At 43.5% G+C, this 18,523-nt stretch overlaps 1 protein-coding gene across 3 annotated transcripts in view; it reads left to right on the top strand.

Annotated features, from left to right (window-relative positions):
- LOC139369089 (ethanolamine kinase 1) overlaps positions 1 to 18,523 on the top strand; it is a 64,454-nt gene that overhangs the window by 20,044 nt on the left and 25,887 nt on the right. Inside the window, exons 1-3 of one of the 3 annotated variants that reach the window (XM_071108616.1) lie at positions 534 to 3,592; positions 6,862 to 7,124; positions 13,137 to 13,277. In XM_071108616.1, the coding sequence (XP_070964717.1) occupies positions 3,452 to 3,592; positions 6,862 to 7,124; positions 13,137 to 13,277 (545 nt within the window). In that variant the 5' untranslated portion in view covers positions 534 to 3,451. Of the gene's footprint in view, positions 1 to 533; positions 3,593 to 4,074; positions 4,217 to 6,861; positions 7,125 to 13,136; positions 13,278 to 18,523 lie in introns of those variants that run through there. The other 2 variants (XM_071108617.1, XM_071108618.1) reach the window with 2 other exon arrangements.

The raw sequence follows: 18,523 nt of genomic DNA, 5'->3' as shown, positions 1-18,523 counted from the left end.
TTAAATGTTTGAAAACGCATTGATAGACATTTGGGTGACAACTAAACCAAAAATCAGACAGCGTTTTTTTCCATTGGAATTTGGTTGTGCTTTTGAATTGTTGAAAGCATAGTGATGATAACGTTCAGCTGCCTTTTTGAGAGGGTGAGTATAGGTTGTAATCGCATTGATCAACGCCTCAGTGAGAGGGGGGGGGTAGTGACGAAGTGAAAGTCTGTGAGAAAAAGTGAAGGAAAGACAGAAAAGAAAGTGTGTCTGTCTGTCTGTGTGCCCCCCAGCACCCTTTATACTGTTCTTCTAAATAATTTATGTGTACACTCATATCTCTCAGTACACAACTTCTTTGATGCCCTTTGATGACAACTGAATTTAATTTGCGTCTAAAAGCCTAGGAAATATTGAATTCATGATTATCAGCACATTCTTGACTTCTAAGCAATTACTGTAATTATGTAAATGTAGAACTTTGGACCATGTTCTGAATAATTAAAAATGTAAACAGACTGTTATTCAATATGGTAGAATGTTAAAGGGGAAGTTTAGGTTTTTACAACTTGATGTTAGATGACTCCTCACCCTAAAACGAGAAACTGTAATGCATGGTTCAGTTTTTTTTTTAAACAGAAAACCGAACCATCTAACATCACGTAGTAAAAACTTCCCATTTAACACATTCCATGGCAGTGAAGTAGCATGATTAGTCATGCTGAAAGGATGCTAAATGATGTTTAAATAAGTTTTAAAGAACACCACAGAGATGGCTGTGTATAATGTTGCCGGAGGAGATGGCTGCCATTTTACGGTCTCCTAACCAATTGTACTATTGTGTGTGTTTTTTTTTTTGCGTTATTTGAAACTTATTTTGTTCATAATGTTCCTGCCACCGTCTCTAATGATCGAAAATAGCTTCTAGATATGATGACAGCGATTACTCACCTCGTACTGGACGAACGAGTTGGACGCAAATGATTTACTTCAGACACCGACAAGCCCCAAATCCCTGTGATTCGCATGAGAAAGAGACGGAGATATCAGGACATAGGTCGGGTGCCTTGTTAGGATCCGACGGCGAGTGGGTAATCTTCCTCTAACATCAGTCCTATTAGCCAACGTACAATCATTGGATAACAAAATAGACTAACTGTAATATCTTGTGTTTCACGCGGCGTGGCTGAATGACAACATGAACAACATACAGCTGGCGGGGTTTATGCTGCATTGGCAAGAACAGCCACCTCCAGTAAGACAAGGAGTGACGGTCTGTGTATATTTGTAAACAACAGCTGGTGCACGAAATCTAATATTAAGGAAGTCTCAATGTTTTGCTCTCCTGAGGTAGAGTATCTCATGATAAGCTGTAGACCACACTATTATCCAAGGGAGTTTTCATCTATATTCTTTTTTGCTGTCTATTTACCACCAGAAACCGATGCTAGCACTAAGAGTGCACACAATGTGCTGTATATGGCCATAAGCAAACAGGAAAATGCTCATTCAGAGGTGGCACTCCTAGTGGCTGGGGACTTTAATGCAAGGAAACTTAAATCTGTTTCACCTCATTTCTGCCAGCATGTTAAATGTGCAACCAGAGGGGGAAAAACAATCTAGACCACCTTTACTCCACACACAGAGACGCGTACAAAGCTCTCCCTCGCCCTCCATTTTGCAAATCTGACCATAATTCTATCCCCCTGATTCCTGCTTACAAGCAAAAACTAAAGCAGGAAGTACCAGTGACTCGGTCAATAAAGAATTGGTCAGATGACGCAGATGCTAAGCTACAGGACTGTTTTGCCAGCACAGACCGGAATATGTTCCGGGATTCTTCCGATGACATCAGTCACTGGCTTCATCAGTTAGTGCATCGATGATGTTGTCCCCACAGTGACTGTACGTACATACCCCAACCAGAAGCCATGGATTACAGCCAACATCTGTACTGAGCAAAAGGTTAGAGCTGCCGCTTTCAGGGAGCGGGGCTCTAACCAGGAAGCTTATAAGAAATCCCGCTATGCACTCCGACGAACCATCAAACAGGCGAAGCATCAATACAGGACTAAGATTGAATCGTACCGCACCGGCTCTGACTCTCGTCGGATGTGGCAGGGCTTGCAAACTATTACAGACTACAAAGGGAAGCACAGCCTCTATCTGCCCAGTGACACGAACCTACCAGATGAGCTAAATTACTTAATATGCTCACTTCGAGGCCAGCAACACTGAAGCGTGCATGAGAGCATCAGCTGTTCCAGACGACTGTGTGTCCACGCTCTCCTCTCTGTGAGTAAAGCCTTTAAACAGGTGAACATTCACAAGGCCGCAGGGCCAGACAGATTACCAGGATGTGTACGCCGAGCATGCGCTGATCAACTGGCATATGTGGCTTCACTGACATTTTCAACTTCTCCCTGACTGAGTCTAATACCAACATGTTTCAAGCAGACCACCATAGTCCCTGTGCCCAAGAACACTAAGGTAACCTGTCTAAATGATTACCAACCCGTAGCACCCGTAGCACTCACTGTAGCCATGAAGTGCTTTGAAAGGCTGGTCCTGGCTAACATCAACACCATTATCCCAGAAACCCTAGATCCACTCCAATTTGCATTCTGCCCCAACAGATCTACAGATGATGCTATCTCTATTGCACTCCACAATGCCCTTTCCCACCTGGACAAATGGAACACCTATGTGAGAACGCTATTCATTGACTACAGCTCAGCGTTCAACACCATAGTGCCCTCAAAGCAAAAAATGTTTTTATTTATTTACTCAGACAATTCCCTTGGTAAAACGTCTTTGCAATTACCCCAGCCAACTCTATCAAAAATCTTCTTCACCCATCGCACACAATCTGCAGCACATTAGTGATTTCCGCCTGCAGTCAAAGGTACATGTTCTAGACAGGCGGCCACACAAATTGTTAACATTTAGCCCATGTCTATAGTATGTTTTAGCTTTGGCTGTGACTAGTGTCTGTGAGTTTGATGGTTAATGTGTAACCCCCACAAACTAACTGAACCTGGATTCGTGGAGATGTGCTTTGATAAGCCAGCTGGTGTTGCATGCTGAGTCACTGGACACACGACTGGACAAATAGGTGACAAGTTAGCTCACATAATGACAGTTTGACTGGGCCCACACCACCGCAAGACAACGCTGTGTCTGAACACTGTCTGAAAAGCGCATGTTGGACTGAGAATATTTGGACATCACTTTTACATCACTTGGTTGAACGACACTCGGGACTTACTACTACTAGTTGGTCGGAACGCCGCTCAACTTGTTCTAAATACTACTCCACTACACTATCTTGGTTGGACTACCACTCAACTTGGTCTGGCTACCGGTCAACGTGGTCTAAAAACGACTTAACCAGCTTGGGCCGACTTCCTCCGACCAAGTTTCAGACCCTGACCCATCTTGAGTAGTAACCCTGCTTCAGGGGGCCATGGAGGGTGGCTCTAAATGCACCAGGGGTCAGCTCCTGCACCTGGATGTGTGTGTGGATGAGCAGAAGCCTCGCGGCGGTGTCCTAGAGCTCCTCGGGAGACTGAGGCCCCAGTGGAAGCCACAGGACATCAAGATGAAGGTAAGTGAAGGTATCAAATTGTCACATCAGTATGCCAATGGGCAAAACTGGTTGAAATGACATTGTAATGCTGTCATTTCAACCAGTTCTGCCCATTGGAATGTAAGCGAGAAGAATTAGTATTCTGAGAAGTGAGTAGTATTAACCCCTAGTTGTTCTCGTGCGCATCAGACCTTGAACATGTTTCAATGAAAAAACATTCCCCTCAACCTTCAAACAGACCACTCAGAGGTAACAACCTCAGCAATAAGGTCATAGAAAACCATAGGATTCACGTAGAACGTCTGTCCTCAGCTAACATAGATTCTCTTGAGGTCTCCATTCGTGTGTGCAAACAGTGGGGCAATCTCCCAGAGAAATAGGATCTATGTTTGTCAGGGTCACAGTGGAGCGGGACTGACCTCTCAATCTAGAACAGGTCTAGTTTAAGCACACAGAGAGATGAACGCTATAACCCCCAGATTTCCCCCTCAAGCCCTCTCAATCACTATTGTATCTCGGTTGGTGAGGACTCTGAGCAAAAAATATGAATCCAAAAATATACACTCTTGGTTCATAAAGACGAAGCTGTTCAGAAACGAGAGAAAAGTGGATATATAGACATCTCCGAGAAATTCTCAAAAAGTAGGTAGCATAGCCTCTCAAACTCTCTGGGTTGAATTGAACCTTTTCTGTCTGGCTCAAATGTCTTTGCTCTGTCAATCTCAACTCCTAGACAGGCATGGTTCAACATAATTCAGAGGCCAAGTTGAATAGATATGAGTCAGAATAAATTAGAGAGAGAGACTTTTCAGTCAGTTGGATAGAGAAGTGATCCTCAGCCGAGCTTAGACCAAGACATCTAGTTTCACTGACTGGGTTGTGTTCATTAGACATGAAACCGAATAAAACATCCTGAAACCGGGAGGGACTACCTAGACTTAATCTACTTTTTCCGTGGCAAAGATGGAAGAATTCTTACAGCACTCCAATTCATCCAATTCATTTACTGGTTCTCATACCTCTTTGCGACAACACCACATCATAAACACTGAACATTTCCAGTCGATACTCAGTAATGAAAGTGGCCTGTAGGATTTGTCCCTGAAATTTTCCCACTCAGTTACATAATACACTGGAGTGACTATAAATGCTTACAAGCAGGATGTTTTAATGTTTCATTTTAATAGTTCCTCAAATTAAAGGGATATTTCACTCAAATTACAAAATGACATATTAGTTTCCTTACCCTGTAAGCAGTCTATGGACAATGTAAGACAGCAGTCAATGCTATGGTTTTGTTTATCTGGCCACTTTCTACAGGGAATTTGTATTTATTTTATTTTTATTTACCTTTGTTTAACTAGGCAAGGCAGTTAAGAACAAATTCTTGATGGTAATGGTATGGAATTTTAGTGAACCATCCCTTTAATGAGTAGGACCATACCCCTCTCCCTCCCTGGACGAGTCTCCAACTGCTTTGAATAAGAGATGGGATTGTCTCTCTTTGGTTAATCATGGGCTCAATCATCATAACATTGTTATTCTTATTGTGGTGTAAAGTTGGAGGTCATAAACTATTGCGACCTGTCAAAATAACATAACTTTAAAGACAGTATGAATGCTGGCCCAATTGAAGTGTTATGCGATTACTTTAAACAGGAACTTATGACTTGATGTTAGGACACACGTGTTATATGTAATGTTTTAGTTTGTTACGGAACAGTATTTGCCCTCGTGGAACAATCCACAGCACTGCAAACCTCTACTTCTTTCCATTTTTAATCTCATGCAGTTTGGACCTTTGTTTGGATCTATTCTGATCTTTTTGTGTGCTTTTCTCCTCTCTTTCCTCATTCATATTTTTAGACATTTTTGGACTGTTGAGGAACAGAGATTGAGTCCACAGGCCTTTCACCCTAAGCATACAAAACATAATTGATGTAGACATCATGCCTAAATGTCACGCCCTTTCTTTATTCTTTTGGTAAGGTCAGGGTGTGACAAGGGTGAGATGTGTTTTTGTACTGTCTAGGGGTTTTGTATGTTTATGGGGTTGTTTACTATCTAGGTGTTTTGTATGTCTATGGTTGCTTAGATTGAGAACCAATCAGAGGCAGCTGTTTATCGTTGTCTCTGATTGGGAACCATATTTAGGCAGCCATAATCATATTTTTTTTGTAATTTGTGGGTTATTTGTGGGTTATTGTCTATGTCTAGTTGCCTGTGTCTGCACTAGTATTATATAGCGACACGGTTGGTTGTTTTGTATAGTTAAGTGTTCTTTGTCTTCATTAAAAAGTATGTATTCATCTTACGCTGCGCCTTGGTCTACTCCATTAAATGAACGTGACAGTAAAAGTGATACAATCTGATTTAAAACAGGAGGAGTGGGAGACACTCAAACAAATCGATACAGTTACATATTGGGATATAATTGTTTACAATAAATTGTATCGTTTCGACAATCTCGCAATATTATTGTTTGGGATTAGTTGGCTGTACCTGCACCAAAACTCCAGTATTTTTTCTTCATAGCTTGTTCTCCATCTTCTTTTTAAAAGGGAGATCATTTGCTTTCAGCAGTTTTATTTCCATGACTGATCAAAACTCGTTTTCTCATGGCTCTCTCTTGTCCCTCTACATCAGACATATATGGTGAGCAATATGTTTGGAACATCGAATCGTAATATAATCACAGTATCAAATTGCAATACATACATAATTGTGAAAATCACAATACATATTGTTTCGGCAAAACAGGTATACACATGGGTGGGCTGTGACATCGCAGCTGAGCTTGCGCTGTTTGTGAAACCTCTGAGCAGAGAACTTACAGCTCACGAGAGGGTTAATATGGGGATGAGAATCAAGATCGTTACTGGTCCTCCCGAGTGGCGCAGGGGTCTAAAGGTTCCACTAGAGATCCTGATTTGAGTCTAGGCTCTGTCGCAGCCCGGAGCCGAGTCCAGGCTCTGTCGCAGCCCGGGGCCGAGTCCAGGCTCTGTCGCAGCCTGGAGCGCCGACCGGGGCCGGCTGCGGCGCACAATTGGCCCAGCGTCATCCGGGTTCGGGAAGGGTTTGGCCGGCAGAGATGTTCTTGTCCCATCGCGCATTAGCGACTCCTGTGGCACGGCTCTCAACCTTCGCCTCTCTCTCTCTCGAGTCCGTAAGGGAGTTGCAGCGATGGAACAAGACTGTAACTACCAATTGGGGAGAAAAAGGGGTCAAAAATTGAAAAGATTGTTTCCGCTATCGACACTATCCTGATGTTGTTGTGTTGTGTTCAGGTGTTCACAGAGGGCATCACCAACCAGCTGATGGGCTGCTTTGTGGGCTCGCTCCAAGAGTCAGGGGCCGTGCTGGTGCGTGTGTACGGGAGGATGACAGAGCTCTATGTGGACCGGGAGAGAGAGGTGGAGATGTTCCAGATACTCCACTCTCACAACTGCGGCCCGCAGATCTACTGCAGCTTCCGGAACGGCATCTGCTACGAGTTTGTGAGAGGGACCGTGTTGGACGACACACTGCTCACACAGCCTGCCATCTATAGGTATCTGTGAAAAGTTCTAAATGTCTTACACATACATTTACAGTACAGATTTGAAGAACACCATTTTTTTTGTTAAATCCTCAAGGATTTCATCATGACGCCTATGGTGACTTTCAAACAGTCACAGAGTTTAATGGCTGTGATAGGAGAGAACTGAGGCTAGATCAACAACATTGACACTAACATAATTGACAGATTGAAAAGAAGGAAGCTTTTACAGAATACACATATTCCATCTCATGCATCCTGTTTCCAACAAGTCACTAAAGTAATACTGCAAAGAAATGTGTCAAAGCAATTAACTATTTTTCCTTAATACAAAGTGTTTTTTTTTAAATCCAATACAACACATCACTGAGTACCACTCTCCATTATTTTCATGCATAGTGGTGGCTGCATCATGTTATGGATATGCTTGTAAATCGTTAAGGACTGGGTAGTTTTTCAGGAGTTTTTCAAGAATTAACAGAATGGGCCTCCCGAGTGGTGCAGCAGTCTAAGGCACTGCATTGCAGTAATTAAGGTGTCACTACAGACATGGGTTCGTTCCCAGGCTGTGTCACAACCGGCCATGACTGGGAGTCCCGTAGAGTGGCGCACAATTGGTCCAGCGTCGACCGGGTTAGATGAGGGTTTGGCTGGGGGGGCTTCACTTGGCTCATTGCGCTCTAGTGACTCCTTGTGGTGGGCCAGGCGCCTGCAGGATGACATCGGTCATCAGTTGAACGGTGTTTCCTCTAACACATTGGTGCAACTGGCTTCAGGGTTAAGCGGCGGGTGTTAAGAAGCAGGGTTTGGTGGGTCATGTTTGGGGAACGCATTCCCGAGCCCGTTGGGGAGTTGCAGCGATGAGATCGCAATTGGATATCACGAAATTGGGGAGAAAAGGGGGGTTAAATACAAATATATATATATATATATATATATATATATATATATATATAGTGATATATAGTGATATAGTATATATATAGTAGTAGTATATATAGTGATATATAGTGATTCCAAATAAATGGAATCCAGCTAACCACAGGCAAAATCCTATAGGATTCAGGGTTCAGTCTGCTTTCCATCAGGCACTGGGAGATGAATTCACCTTTCAGCAGGACAATAACCTAAAACACAAGTCTACACAGGATTTGCTTACTAAGAAGACAACGAATGTTCCTGGGTGGCCGAGTTACAGTTTTGACTTAAATCTGCTTGAAAATCTATGGCAAGACTTTAAAATGGTAGTCTAGCAATGATCAACAGCCTATTTGACAGAGCTTTTGTACAATCCAGGTGTGTAAAGCTCTTAGAGACTTACCCAGAAAGACTGTGACAGCTGTAATCACTGACAAAGGTGATTCGAACATGCATTGACTCAGGGGTGTGAATACATGTACTTAAGAAAAATATAAACACAACATGTAAAGTGTTGGTCAGTTACCATAGCAGGCGGTGATGCTCTTGATGGTGCAGCTATAGAATTTTGAGGACCCATGCCATGTTTTATGAGCTGAAATAAAAGATCCCAGAAATGTTCCATCCAAAAAGCTTATTTCTCAAAAACGTTGTGCACAAATGTGTTTACATCCCTGTTAGTGAGCATTTCTCCTTTGCCAAGATAATCCATCCACCTGACAGGTCACTAAAGTATCAATAAGCAGATTAAACAGCATGATCATTACACAGATGCAACTTGTACTGGGAACAATAAAAAGCCACACTAAAATGTGCAAATTGTCCTACAACATAATGCCACAGATGTCTCAAGTTCTGAGGGAGCGTGAAATTGGCATGGTGACTGCAGGAATGTCCAGAGCTTTTGCCAGAGAATGTAATGTTCATTTTTCTACAGCGTCATTTTAATTTGGCAGTACGTCCAACCAGCCTCATCAAATCAAATTCTATTTGTCATGTGCCGAATAGGTGTAGACCTTACAGTGAAATCCTTAATTAGAAGCCCTAAACCAACAATGCAGTTAATTAAGAAAAATAAGTGTCAGGAAAGTATTTACAAAAAAATACATAAATAATAATAAAAGAAGAAAATAGAAAAATAACAAATAATTAAAGCACAGGCTAGTCGAGGTAATAAGTACATGTAGGTAGAGGTAAAGTGACTATGTATAGATAATAAACAGAGAGTAGCAGCAGCGTAAAAAAAATGGGGATGGGGGAAGGGTGTCAATGCAAATAGTCCGGGTAGACCAGGTTCCCAGAATGTGAAGGCAGACACACTGTCCCGGCTGAATGACACAGAGGAGCGGCCCATGGATCCCACCCCCATACTCCCGGCCTCCTGCCTGGTGGCACTGGTAGTATGGGGGCTGGACGCGGACATTGAGCAGGCGTTACATGCAGAGCGTGCTCCCCTTCAGTGTCTCGCTGGGCATCTGTACGTTCCGTCTGCTGTCCGTGATCGGTTGATCTTTTGGGTCACCTTCCTCTGGTCATCCAGGCCTCGGTCGGACGGTGCGCTGTCTGAGTGGGAAGTACTGATGGCCCACTTTGGCCAAGAATGTGTGCACTTAGTGTAAGGCTCCTAGACACCTGCCCAGAGGTAAGCTACACCCCTTACCCGTTCCACAACGGCCATGGTCGCAACTGTCGATCGATTTCCCGACCGATCTCCCTCATCCCAGGGAAACACCACGATCCTGGTTGTTGTGGATCGTTTCTCTAAGTCCTGACGTCTCTTTCCTCTGCCCGGTCTCCCTACAGCCCTACAGACTGCGGAGGCCTTGTTTACGCACGTCTCCCGGCACTACGGGGTGCCTGAGGATATAGAGTCTGAACGGGGTCCCCAGTTCACTTCGAGGGTCTTGGAGGGCCTCGATCAGCCTTACCTCGGGTTTTCACCCCGAGAGTATCGGGCTGGTGGAGAGAGTTAACCAGGATGTGGGTAGGTTTCTGAGGTCTTATTGCCAGGACCGGCCGGGGGAATGGGCGGCATTTGTGCCCTGGGCAGAGATGGTCCAGAACTCGCTCCGCCACTCCTCCACTAACCTCTCCCCCTTCCAGTGCGTACTGGGGTATCAGCCGGTTCTGTCACCTTGGTATCAGAGTCAGACCGAGGCTCCTGCGGTGGACGACTGGTGTTGTGTATTTAACCCTCTGCCCCCCCCCCCCCCTCTGTCTTTGTGTGGAATTGTTTATTGTAAGTGCACATGTTTACTGGTACCCATTGGTTTATTCTTTATTCCGTTGGTTTTGAAATTAAACTGCTCCAGCTATTACCTAGTTCTGCTCTCCTGTGTCTGACTTCACTGCCACCAGTTACGCACCCCATTACAACTGGGAGGAAGTAACCAAGGTATTTATTGGAACACGGGGAATATGGAGTGCAGGCCAGGGGAAGCTCGGATGGGTTGCAGGAAACCAGGTGCGGCGACTGAGGCTGGAGCGAGAGGTGTTGGGACAGGGTAAGCAGGTCCAGAGGGGAATCCAAGGGAGCAGTAGAGTGGGGAATCCAGGGCAGAGTAGCAGGATGAGGAGAAGTGGGACCGGAGACAGGGACCAGAGTCAGGGGGGCCAGAACTGTAGCGGAGAGGAAAACCGTGTCAGACAAGGAAAACAGGCACAACAGGATAACAGGCTCTAAATAGTAACAAACGGCTAGAAACGTAGACTGACTGAGCAGAGATTACGATCTGGCAGTGTGGAAGTGGAAGAACTGAGTATTTGTGGAGGTCTTGATTATGAAACAGGTTGCAGCTGGTGGGGATCTGCTCTGACTCCAGCACACCTGTCTCCGCCCACACAATCCCACACACAGAGAGAGGGAGAGGGAGAGAGAGCACTGGGGGAGTGGCGGCAGGTCAAAGAGACACAGGATGAGCAGTAGAGGGCATGGCAGGAGCAGATGTAACACAATGAACACAGTTGCATTTTAAATGCACAGAGATACCATGATGAGATCCTGAGGTTCATTGTCGTGCCATTCATCCACCACCATGACCTCATGTTTCTGCATGATAACGCGTGATAATGATCTGTACCCAATTGCCGGAAGCTGAAAACGTCCCAGTTCTTCCATGGCCTGTGTACTCACCAGACATGTCACCCATTGACATGTCACCCAGTTTCCTTGCGATGCTCTGGATCGACGTGTATGACAGCGTGTTCCAGTTATCGCCAATATCCAGCAACTTCGCATTAAAGAGAAGTGGGACAACAATTCACAGGCCTCGATCAACAGCCTGATCAACTCTATGCGAAGGAAATGTGTCGTGCTGCACACTACAGCAGATACTGACAGGTTTTCTGATCCACGCCTCTACCCTTTTAGGTACAGTATCTGTGACCAACAGATGTATATCTGTATTCCCAGTCAGGTGAAATCCAAAGTTTAGGGATTCATTAATTTATTTCAATTGACTAATTACCTTATATGGACTGTATTGGTTACTCAGTCAAATCTTAGAAATTGTTGCATGTTGTGCTTATATTTTTGTCCAGTGTATGTAAATGGAATATTTCATTTTCAATAATAAGCAAACATTTCTAAAGAACACTTTATCATTGTGGGGTGTTGTGTGTGTGTATATGGGTGAGAAAAACAAATATTTAATTCATTTGGAATTCAGGCTGTAACACAACAAACTTGAGAATAAGTCAAGGGGTACGACTAGTTTCTGAAGGCACTGTAGTTCCAATGCAAATGTTCTAACTCTCAGCGAAGTGTCTTATGTCTTGAGCGTCAAATATCTTGATAAAAAGCATCAGGTGGGATTTAATCAATACACAAATATGAATATAGTTTTATATATATATCTGAAATGACTTTGTTTTTCGTGAATTTGATTATATATCATCTTGAAGTCTAGTCAAGAGATTATGGTACATGAACCTGGAAGTATGACGTAGGAACGCGTCATTTTCATAGGGTGCAGTAGCAGTGTCAATCCAGTGGGTCTCACATTGGATCTGAAAGTGTATCATAACAGTGGAGCATGGGAATGGAGGAATGAGAGGGTTATCCATTCATGTGTCTGGGGGAGGGGGGGGGGTCATGGCAGTACTCTGTTTTTTAGGAGTATCAGAGGAGAGGATAGGGTCGCTGAGCTATCAGAGAACAAAACCGGTTCTTAGAGGGTAGCACCGGCATGCTGGCTGGCTGGCTGGCTGGCTGGCTGGGTGTGTGTGTGTGTGTGTGTGTGTGTGTGTGTGTGTGTGTGTGTGTGTGTGTGTGTGTGTGTGTGTGTGTGTGTGTGTGTGTGTGTGTGTGTGTGTGTGTGTGTTACTTTATGTAAGACTCTCAGAGTGTGAGTTTGGGGCGCTGATTTAGATTTGGGTCTGGATAATGATTTCTCAGTGGGTACCAGAGTAAAGAGTATGTTTGTTGGACTCAAAACTGTACTAATACCAACCAAACAATTACAGTCAAAATTCTGTCCATGACCTTCAACCTTCTGACTTACTTTTACCAACCTCATTAAATATGCTCACTACCTCACTATCGGGTAATTCACTACCTCTCATGTGTGCAAATCAGTTATATACTGTATATTGTGCTTGTATTTAATTATATATATTATGCCTATTATTTAATGTAAATCAGTTTCCTTAGATTTAATCCCTGGATACATTTCCTTTGATCTCCTGAACCAGTTTCCTTAGGTTCTCTAAACCAGCAGTTTTTACTCCCATTGATCAATTTTAGGTTCCTTAGGTTCTACACTTGATTGTAGGTCAACTCTGGATCAATTTAGTTAAATCCTACTGTTCACCGGCCAGATGAATCATTACAGGAAAATAGTTCTGCCAAATTGAACCCCAAAATGTTGTGGATGAGGAGGACGAGATCTTTCACCATTAAGACTCGGCTGGAAAACGGACAGTACCTCACAGAGATGTTTGAATAAGGTCTCTTACCTTCTTAATTGTGGGCGGAGGGCTGACTGGGTCCAAGCCAAGTGAAACGGGTCAAGAAGTCAGGTCGCTTTTTTTTGTGTGCAATATCTTGGCTCAGTCTCATTTGTAGTTATGTTATACAATTCTACATTTTTTCCCCCCCTTCTGTAGATTGATTGCGACAGAAATGGGAAAAATCCACTCGATCAAGCTTGAATCGGACAACCCTGTGGAGAATATTCTGTGGAAGAAGATGGCCCAGTTTCTCAAACTTGTCCATAATGCTCTGAGCAACACAACAGCGCCACATAGGTGAGTTAACACAACCCGATCTACTTAGAAACGTAGACATTTTATTGTTCCTTAAATGGTTTTTGTAAACCAAAGATTTGTAATAGTCGTTCACTTTCCTCCTCCTTTATGAGTTGTATTGATGGTGCAGTCTGACTCATTTAGCCAGTCGTTACTGTTGCTATTATGCTGCTTTCATAACCAAGTGGGAAGATGGTATTTACCACATACAGCTGGGAAAAATCCTGTTGAATGTCCCTCCAACTGGTAATTACTATTGGTAAATAAGTCTATCACACCTGAGCTCCGATTTATCCTACATGCTGAACTCTTGCTGAACTCGCATATTACTCACGTGCTGAACTCACATATTAAGGAAATAACTCGATAACAGTATTTTCGGCAGTTAAATGCAACAACAAAACACTATTTATAAAAAGCAATCTATTAATATGGTTTTTAAACACTATCATTTGTTTGTGAGCTTAATGTGTACTTTTTGATTAGGGTTGACACAGCTTGTTTGCCTTCAGCCAATTTGTGTTTCTCAATTGGTTCAAAGCATGTGAATGCATCCAACTCGTATTTTAAGAAGCACTATGCAGAAATCGCTCAGCCATATCCTGGTTGCTAAAATTCTAATAGTTCGCCTAATTTCAGTTTGCATGACAAAACAAGCAGTCATTGTGTAGAGAATCATTGTACTGACTAAACCGGTGTTTTCCATAACCAAAAATATACAACCAAAGTAAAAGACTCAAAAACAAAACTACAGAAAGGGAAGCATAGAAATAGCATACATAGAACAGATCTACCGCTTCTTAGACTTGCTTTCAATGAACGTTCTATTACTCATATTTTTATGTGAATTTGCTAGGGTTGCCCAAAAAGTTACATATTGTAGCTTTAAGACTGAACAAGTGGAAATTACTAGCTTCCTACTTTGTCATGAACGCAGCATTAGTGCCCTCTCTCTTGCTATGTGGGGACACCAAGATGAGAAGAAGTGATTGGCCAATTGAGGAGGTGGGGGAGTAGCGACTGTGGTAATGCCATTGTGCTATCTTAGCCAGGGTCACAGGGTGAAAAGTGAGATGGAACTTCCAGACACTACAAATAAAACCAGACATTGGCTCGGTTTCCTTGAAACGCTCTCTCCCTTATCAGTCAAATGTGCTGCGTTGTTTACGTTAGCTAAGAGGGGTCGGAAGTCCATGCAAACTCGAGTCAAACTCGAGTCCCAAAGTACTGGGTCTGCTTTAGTTTTTCAGATTGAAAGAATATCACCACACTAGTCAAGTATGTTCTTTCTGGTTTTTTTTTTGTGTTTTTTTTTGGGGGGGGGGGGGGGGGGGGAGGCAATTAGCTGTGGAGTGGGTCATCTATTTAACATAGAAGTACGATGGGGAGATTGGGATCCCTATGATAAGATGGAAGCAGCTTTCTGCATACATATGAGATGTAGTCAGCGTGTCTCTAGTAGTCTTTTTAACATTGCTATGACAAGACGCAGACAACTAACAACTAACTTATATGGGATGTGGGATATGTAACATCCCATATAAGTTCTATTTTAAATAAAGAGAGTCGCACACGCTTGATATAAACTTCCAGTAATTTATTGGGTAAACCACCAACGTTTTGGCATCACTGTGCCTTCCTCAGGGGAACGTTGCGAATGCTTGAGCCAGGTTATGTAGACAAACAGTGCAATTAGTGCCACCAATGACAATAGTGAGGAGGCGTGTCATACTGGTGGTCTACAAGCATGGCCACAGTATTGGGGATAGCTTAGTCTGACGTGACCCCTGAGCCCACTCTGACACTCCTGACACCCATTCCAAATGGGAACTACGAATGTGGCTGATGCACCCAGTGCAGTAGCACCACATAAACATCCTTCTTCAGACACCCACATACAGGTCGAAAAATCTCTGCTCGGGGTATCATCTCATGCAAGACAAAGGGAGAAATCTATCTCATCACCTGTTCATGTGGGAAAGCATAGATAGGACAAACAAAAAGACAATTTAAACAATGCATAACTGAACACATTACCTCAATTACCTCGACTAACCAGTGCCCTCGCACATTGACTCTGTATCGGTCCCCCCTGTATATAGCCTCGCTATTGTTATTTTACTGTTGCTCTTTAACTACTTGTTACTTTTATTTCTTATTCACATTTTTTCAACTGCATTGTTGGTTAGGGGCTTGTAAGTAAGCATTTCACTGTAAGGTCTACACCTGTTGTATTCGGTGCATGTGACTAATACTATTTGATTTGATTTGTTACTCTACCTAGGAGAGGAGGTAACATCGAGACCCTACTACTACACAGGGAGGCCTACAGGATATCCTGTCTAAAAACACTGACCCCTAGTGGTCTGAATATTGACGTTGATCTCAAGCCCTTCTTATGAACATTTCCCCTTCTTATAAATGAATACATTCTTTCTACAGCCTATCAGCGTGCTTATTATGCATTATGGTTGAACCAAAAGATGACATGTAACAAAAATGAAATGTAATGGAAGCAAATAAATATATATGAAATAAAATTCAACAATAATGTATGTTGATGCTAATATGATGTACAATATCTAATTATGTTGCCATATGATAACGATAGCCTAATATATTCAACATGTTGTAAACTATTGTCTTGTAACGGTTTCACTCAATTCATTCTCATCAACCTAGTAACTATGACACACCCCCTCACTATTGTCATTGGTTGCACTAGTTGCACTGTTTGTCGACATAACCTGGCTCAAGCATTCACAACGTTCCTCTGAGGAAGGCACAGCGATGCCGAAACGTCGGTGGTTTACCCAAAGAAATGACAGGAAGTTTATTTATAGCGTGCGACTCTCTATTTATTTTTGATAGCTTACAGTTTTCTCGCCGTTAGTCACCACCTCTCCACAAAATCATTTCTCTGGGTGTGCGCCAGCTCACGCTTTTCCTTAGACGTATACATGATGTGGCATGACACAGGTCGTGGTATTTGCAATATGATAATGGGCGTATGAGCAAACAATTTTCAAGAATCTTAGAAGTAACCAAGATGATGTTAAACCCAAGTATGTATAGGCAATTGCTAACCTGTAGGCAATTTCATTACAGGAAGGGCGTTATTCATTTTGCAGAGCGTAGAGCCGCTTTAACCACAGTTGCACCGCATTCGGACGTCCAATAGATGGAGCTATATTGTGATACATTTTTAAACCTGGATCAGTCGACCCACAGTTAAGTCTCTAAATGAAATTCATAGGACAACAAAAAGAGCAAATAGAAAGGCAGAAAGGCTCCTCTAAAAGGTTGAACATTGTCTCCAGACATTTGGATACACAGGAGGTTGGTGGCACCTTAATTGGGGAGAACGGGCTCGTGGAAATGTAGAGGTGGAATGGTATCAAATACATCAGACACACGGTTTCCATGTGTCTGATGTCAATCCATTTACACCGTTTCAGGTATTATTATGAGCCGCCCTCCCCTCAGCAGCCTCCACTGTTTTGGATGTCTAGATCAATATTTAAATGTACGTTTATACACTACATGACCAAAAGTATGTGGACACCCGCTCGTCGAACATCTCATTCCAAAGTCATGGGCATTAATATGGAGTTTGTCCCCCCCCCTTTGCTGCTATAACAGCCTCTACTCTTCTCGGTAGGCTTTCCATTAGATGTTGGAACATTGCTGCGGGGACTCAGCCACAAGAGCAATAGTGATAGTTACAATTAATTTCAAAGGTGTTGGATGGGGTAGAGGTCAGGGCTCTGTGCAGGCCAGTCAAGTTCTTCCACACCGATCTCAACAAACTATTTCTGTACTGACCTCGCTTTGTGCACGGGGGCTTTGTCATACTGAAACAGGAAATGGCCTTCCCCAAACTGTTTCCACAAAGTAGGAAGTACAGAATCGTCTACAATGTCATTGTATGCTATATCATTAAGATTTCCCTTCACTGGAACTAAGGAGCCTATCCCAAACCATGAAAAACAGCCCGAGACCATTATTCCTCCTCCACCAAACTTTACAGTTGGCACTATGCATCCGCCAAACCCAGATTTGTCCATCGGACTGCCAGATGGTGAAATGTGATTCATCATTCAGGAGAACACGTTTCCACTGCTCCAGAGTCCAATGCGAGCTTTACACCACTCCAGCCAACGCTTGGCATTGCGCATGGTGATGTTAGGCTGTTCGGCCATGGAAAACCATTTCATTAAGTTTCCGACAAACAATTATTTTGCTGACATTGCTACCAGAAGCAGTTTGTAACTCGGCAGTGAGTGTTCCAACCGAGGGTCGACGATTTTTACACACTACGAGCTTCAGCACTCTGCAGTCCCGTTCTGTGATGTTGTGTGGCCTATTACTTTGAGGCTGAGCCGTTGTTGCTACTATAGACATTTTCACTTCACAGCAACATAACTTACTGGGGCTGCTCTAGCAGGGGCTACTCAGTGCCACGTGGAAAGTCACTGAGCTGAATCCACTCATTTGAAGGGGTGGTCCACATGCTTTTGTATACATAGTGCACATTTCTGTGCCGAACAAACTAGTTTATTTTTCACATCTCTCAATCTATTGGCTCTTACAAGTCAATCGTCCATAAAATATACATTTCAAATTATTGCTTTGAATGTTTGTTTGTAACGTGGTTTTGTGTGTGATTTAAAAGGAGCCACAGAGGGAGAGGTTGAGAACCGGACAACACACAAAAGCATCAGAGAGACTTTTGTACTTGGGGAATGTAAAAGTGCTTGTGAAAGAGTGTCTTCCGAGGAAACGGAGGTAGACGGGGAGCAGGAAGAGGCTGCACCTGCAGAAGAGCCCCCTCAGTCAGCGTCAGACAGTCACCCGCTGGGGTGGGAGGCAGAGGAGAGGAAGGAGAGGAGAGAACAGGAGAGGAGATACATCTGTGGTGTTGAGGAGCGGGGGGGGGGGGGGGGGGGGGGGGGAACAGGAGAAGAGTGGGGGAGGAGAGAACAGGACGGAGCAGGACAGAGAGAGAACATGAGAGGAGAGGAAAGGAGAGATACAGCTGCACTACAGTTCCCAAGGAGAGTGGCGAAGCCGTAGAGAGCAGCCTCCTGCTCTGCTCAAAGCCCTCCTGCTAATTCTTCCATTTAACACTCAACACAAACCACACAATACTGCCATAATCACTGCTGCTCCACTGGAGCTGGTAATCAGCTGTAAATAAGGCGCATTGATAACGAGCCGCCAGAAGAGGAAATTCCTCTAATTAC

This window comes from Oncorhynchus clarkii, chromosome 2, assembly GCF_045791955.1.
Source record: "Oncorhynchus clarkii lewisi isolate Uvic-CL-2024 chromosome 2, UVic_Ocla_1.0, whole genome shotgun sequence".
Lineage (NCBI taxonomy): Eukaryota > Metazoa > Chordata > Actinopteri > Salmoniformes > Salmonidae > Oncorhynchus > Oncorhynchus clarkii.
This window is presented reverse-complemented; position numbering and strand designations above follow the sequence as displayed.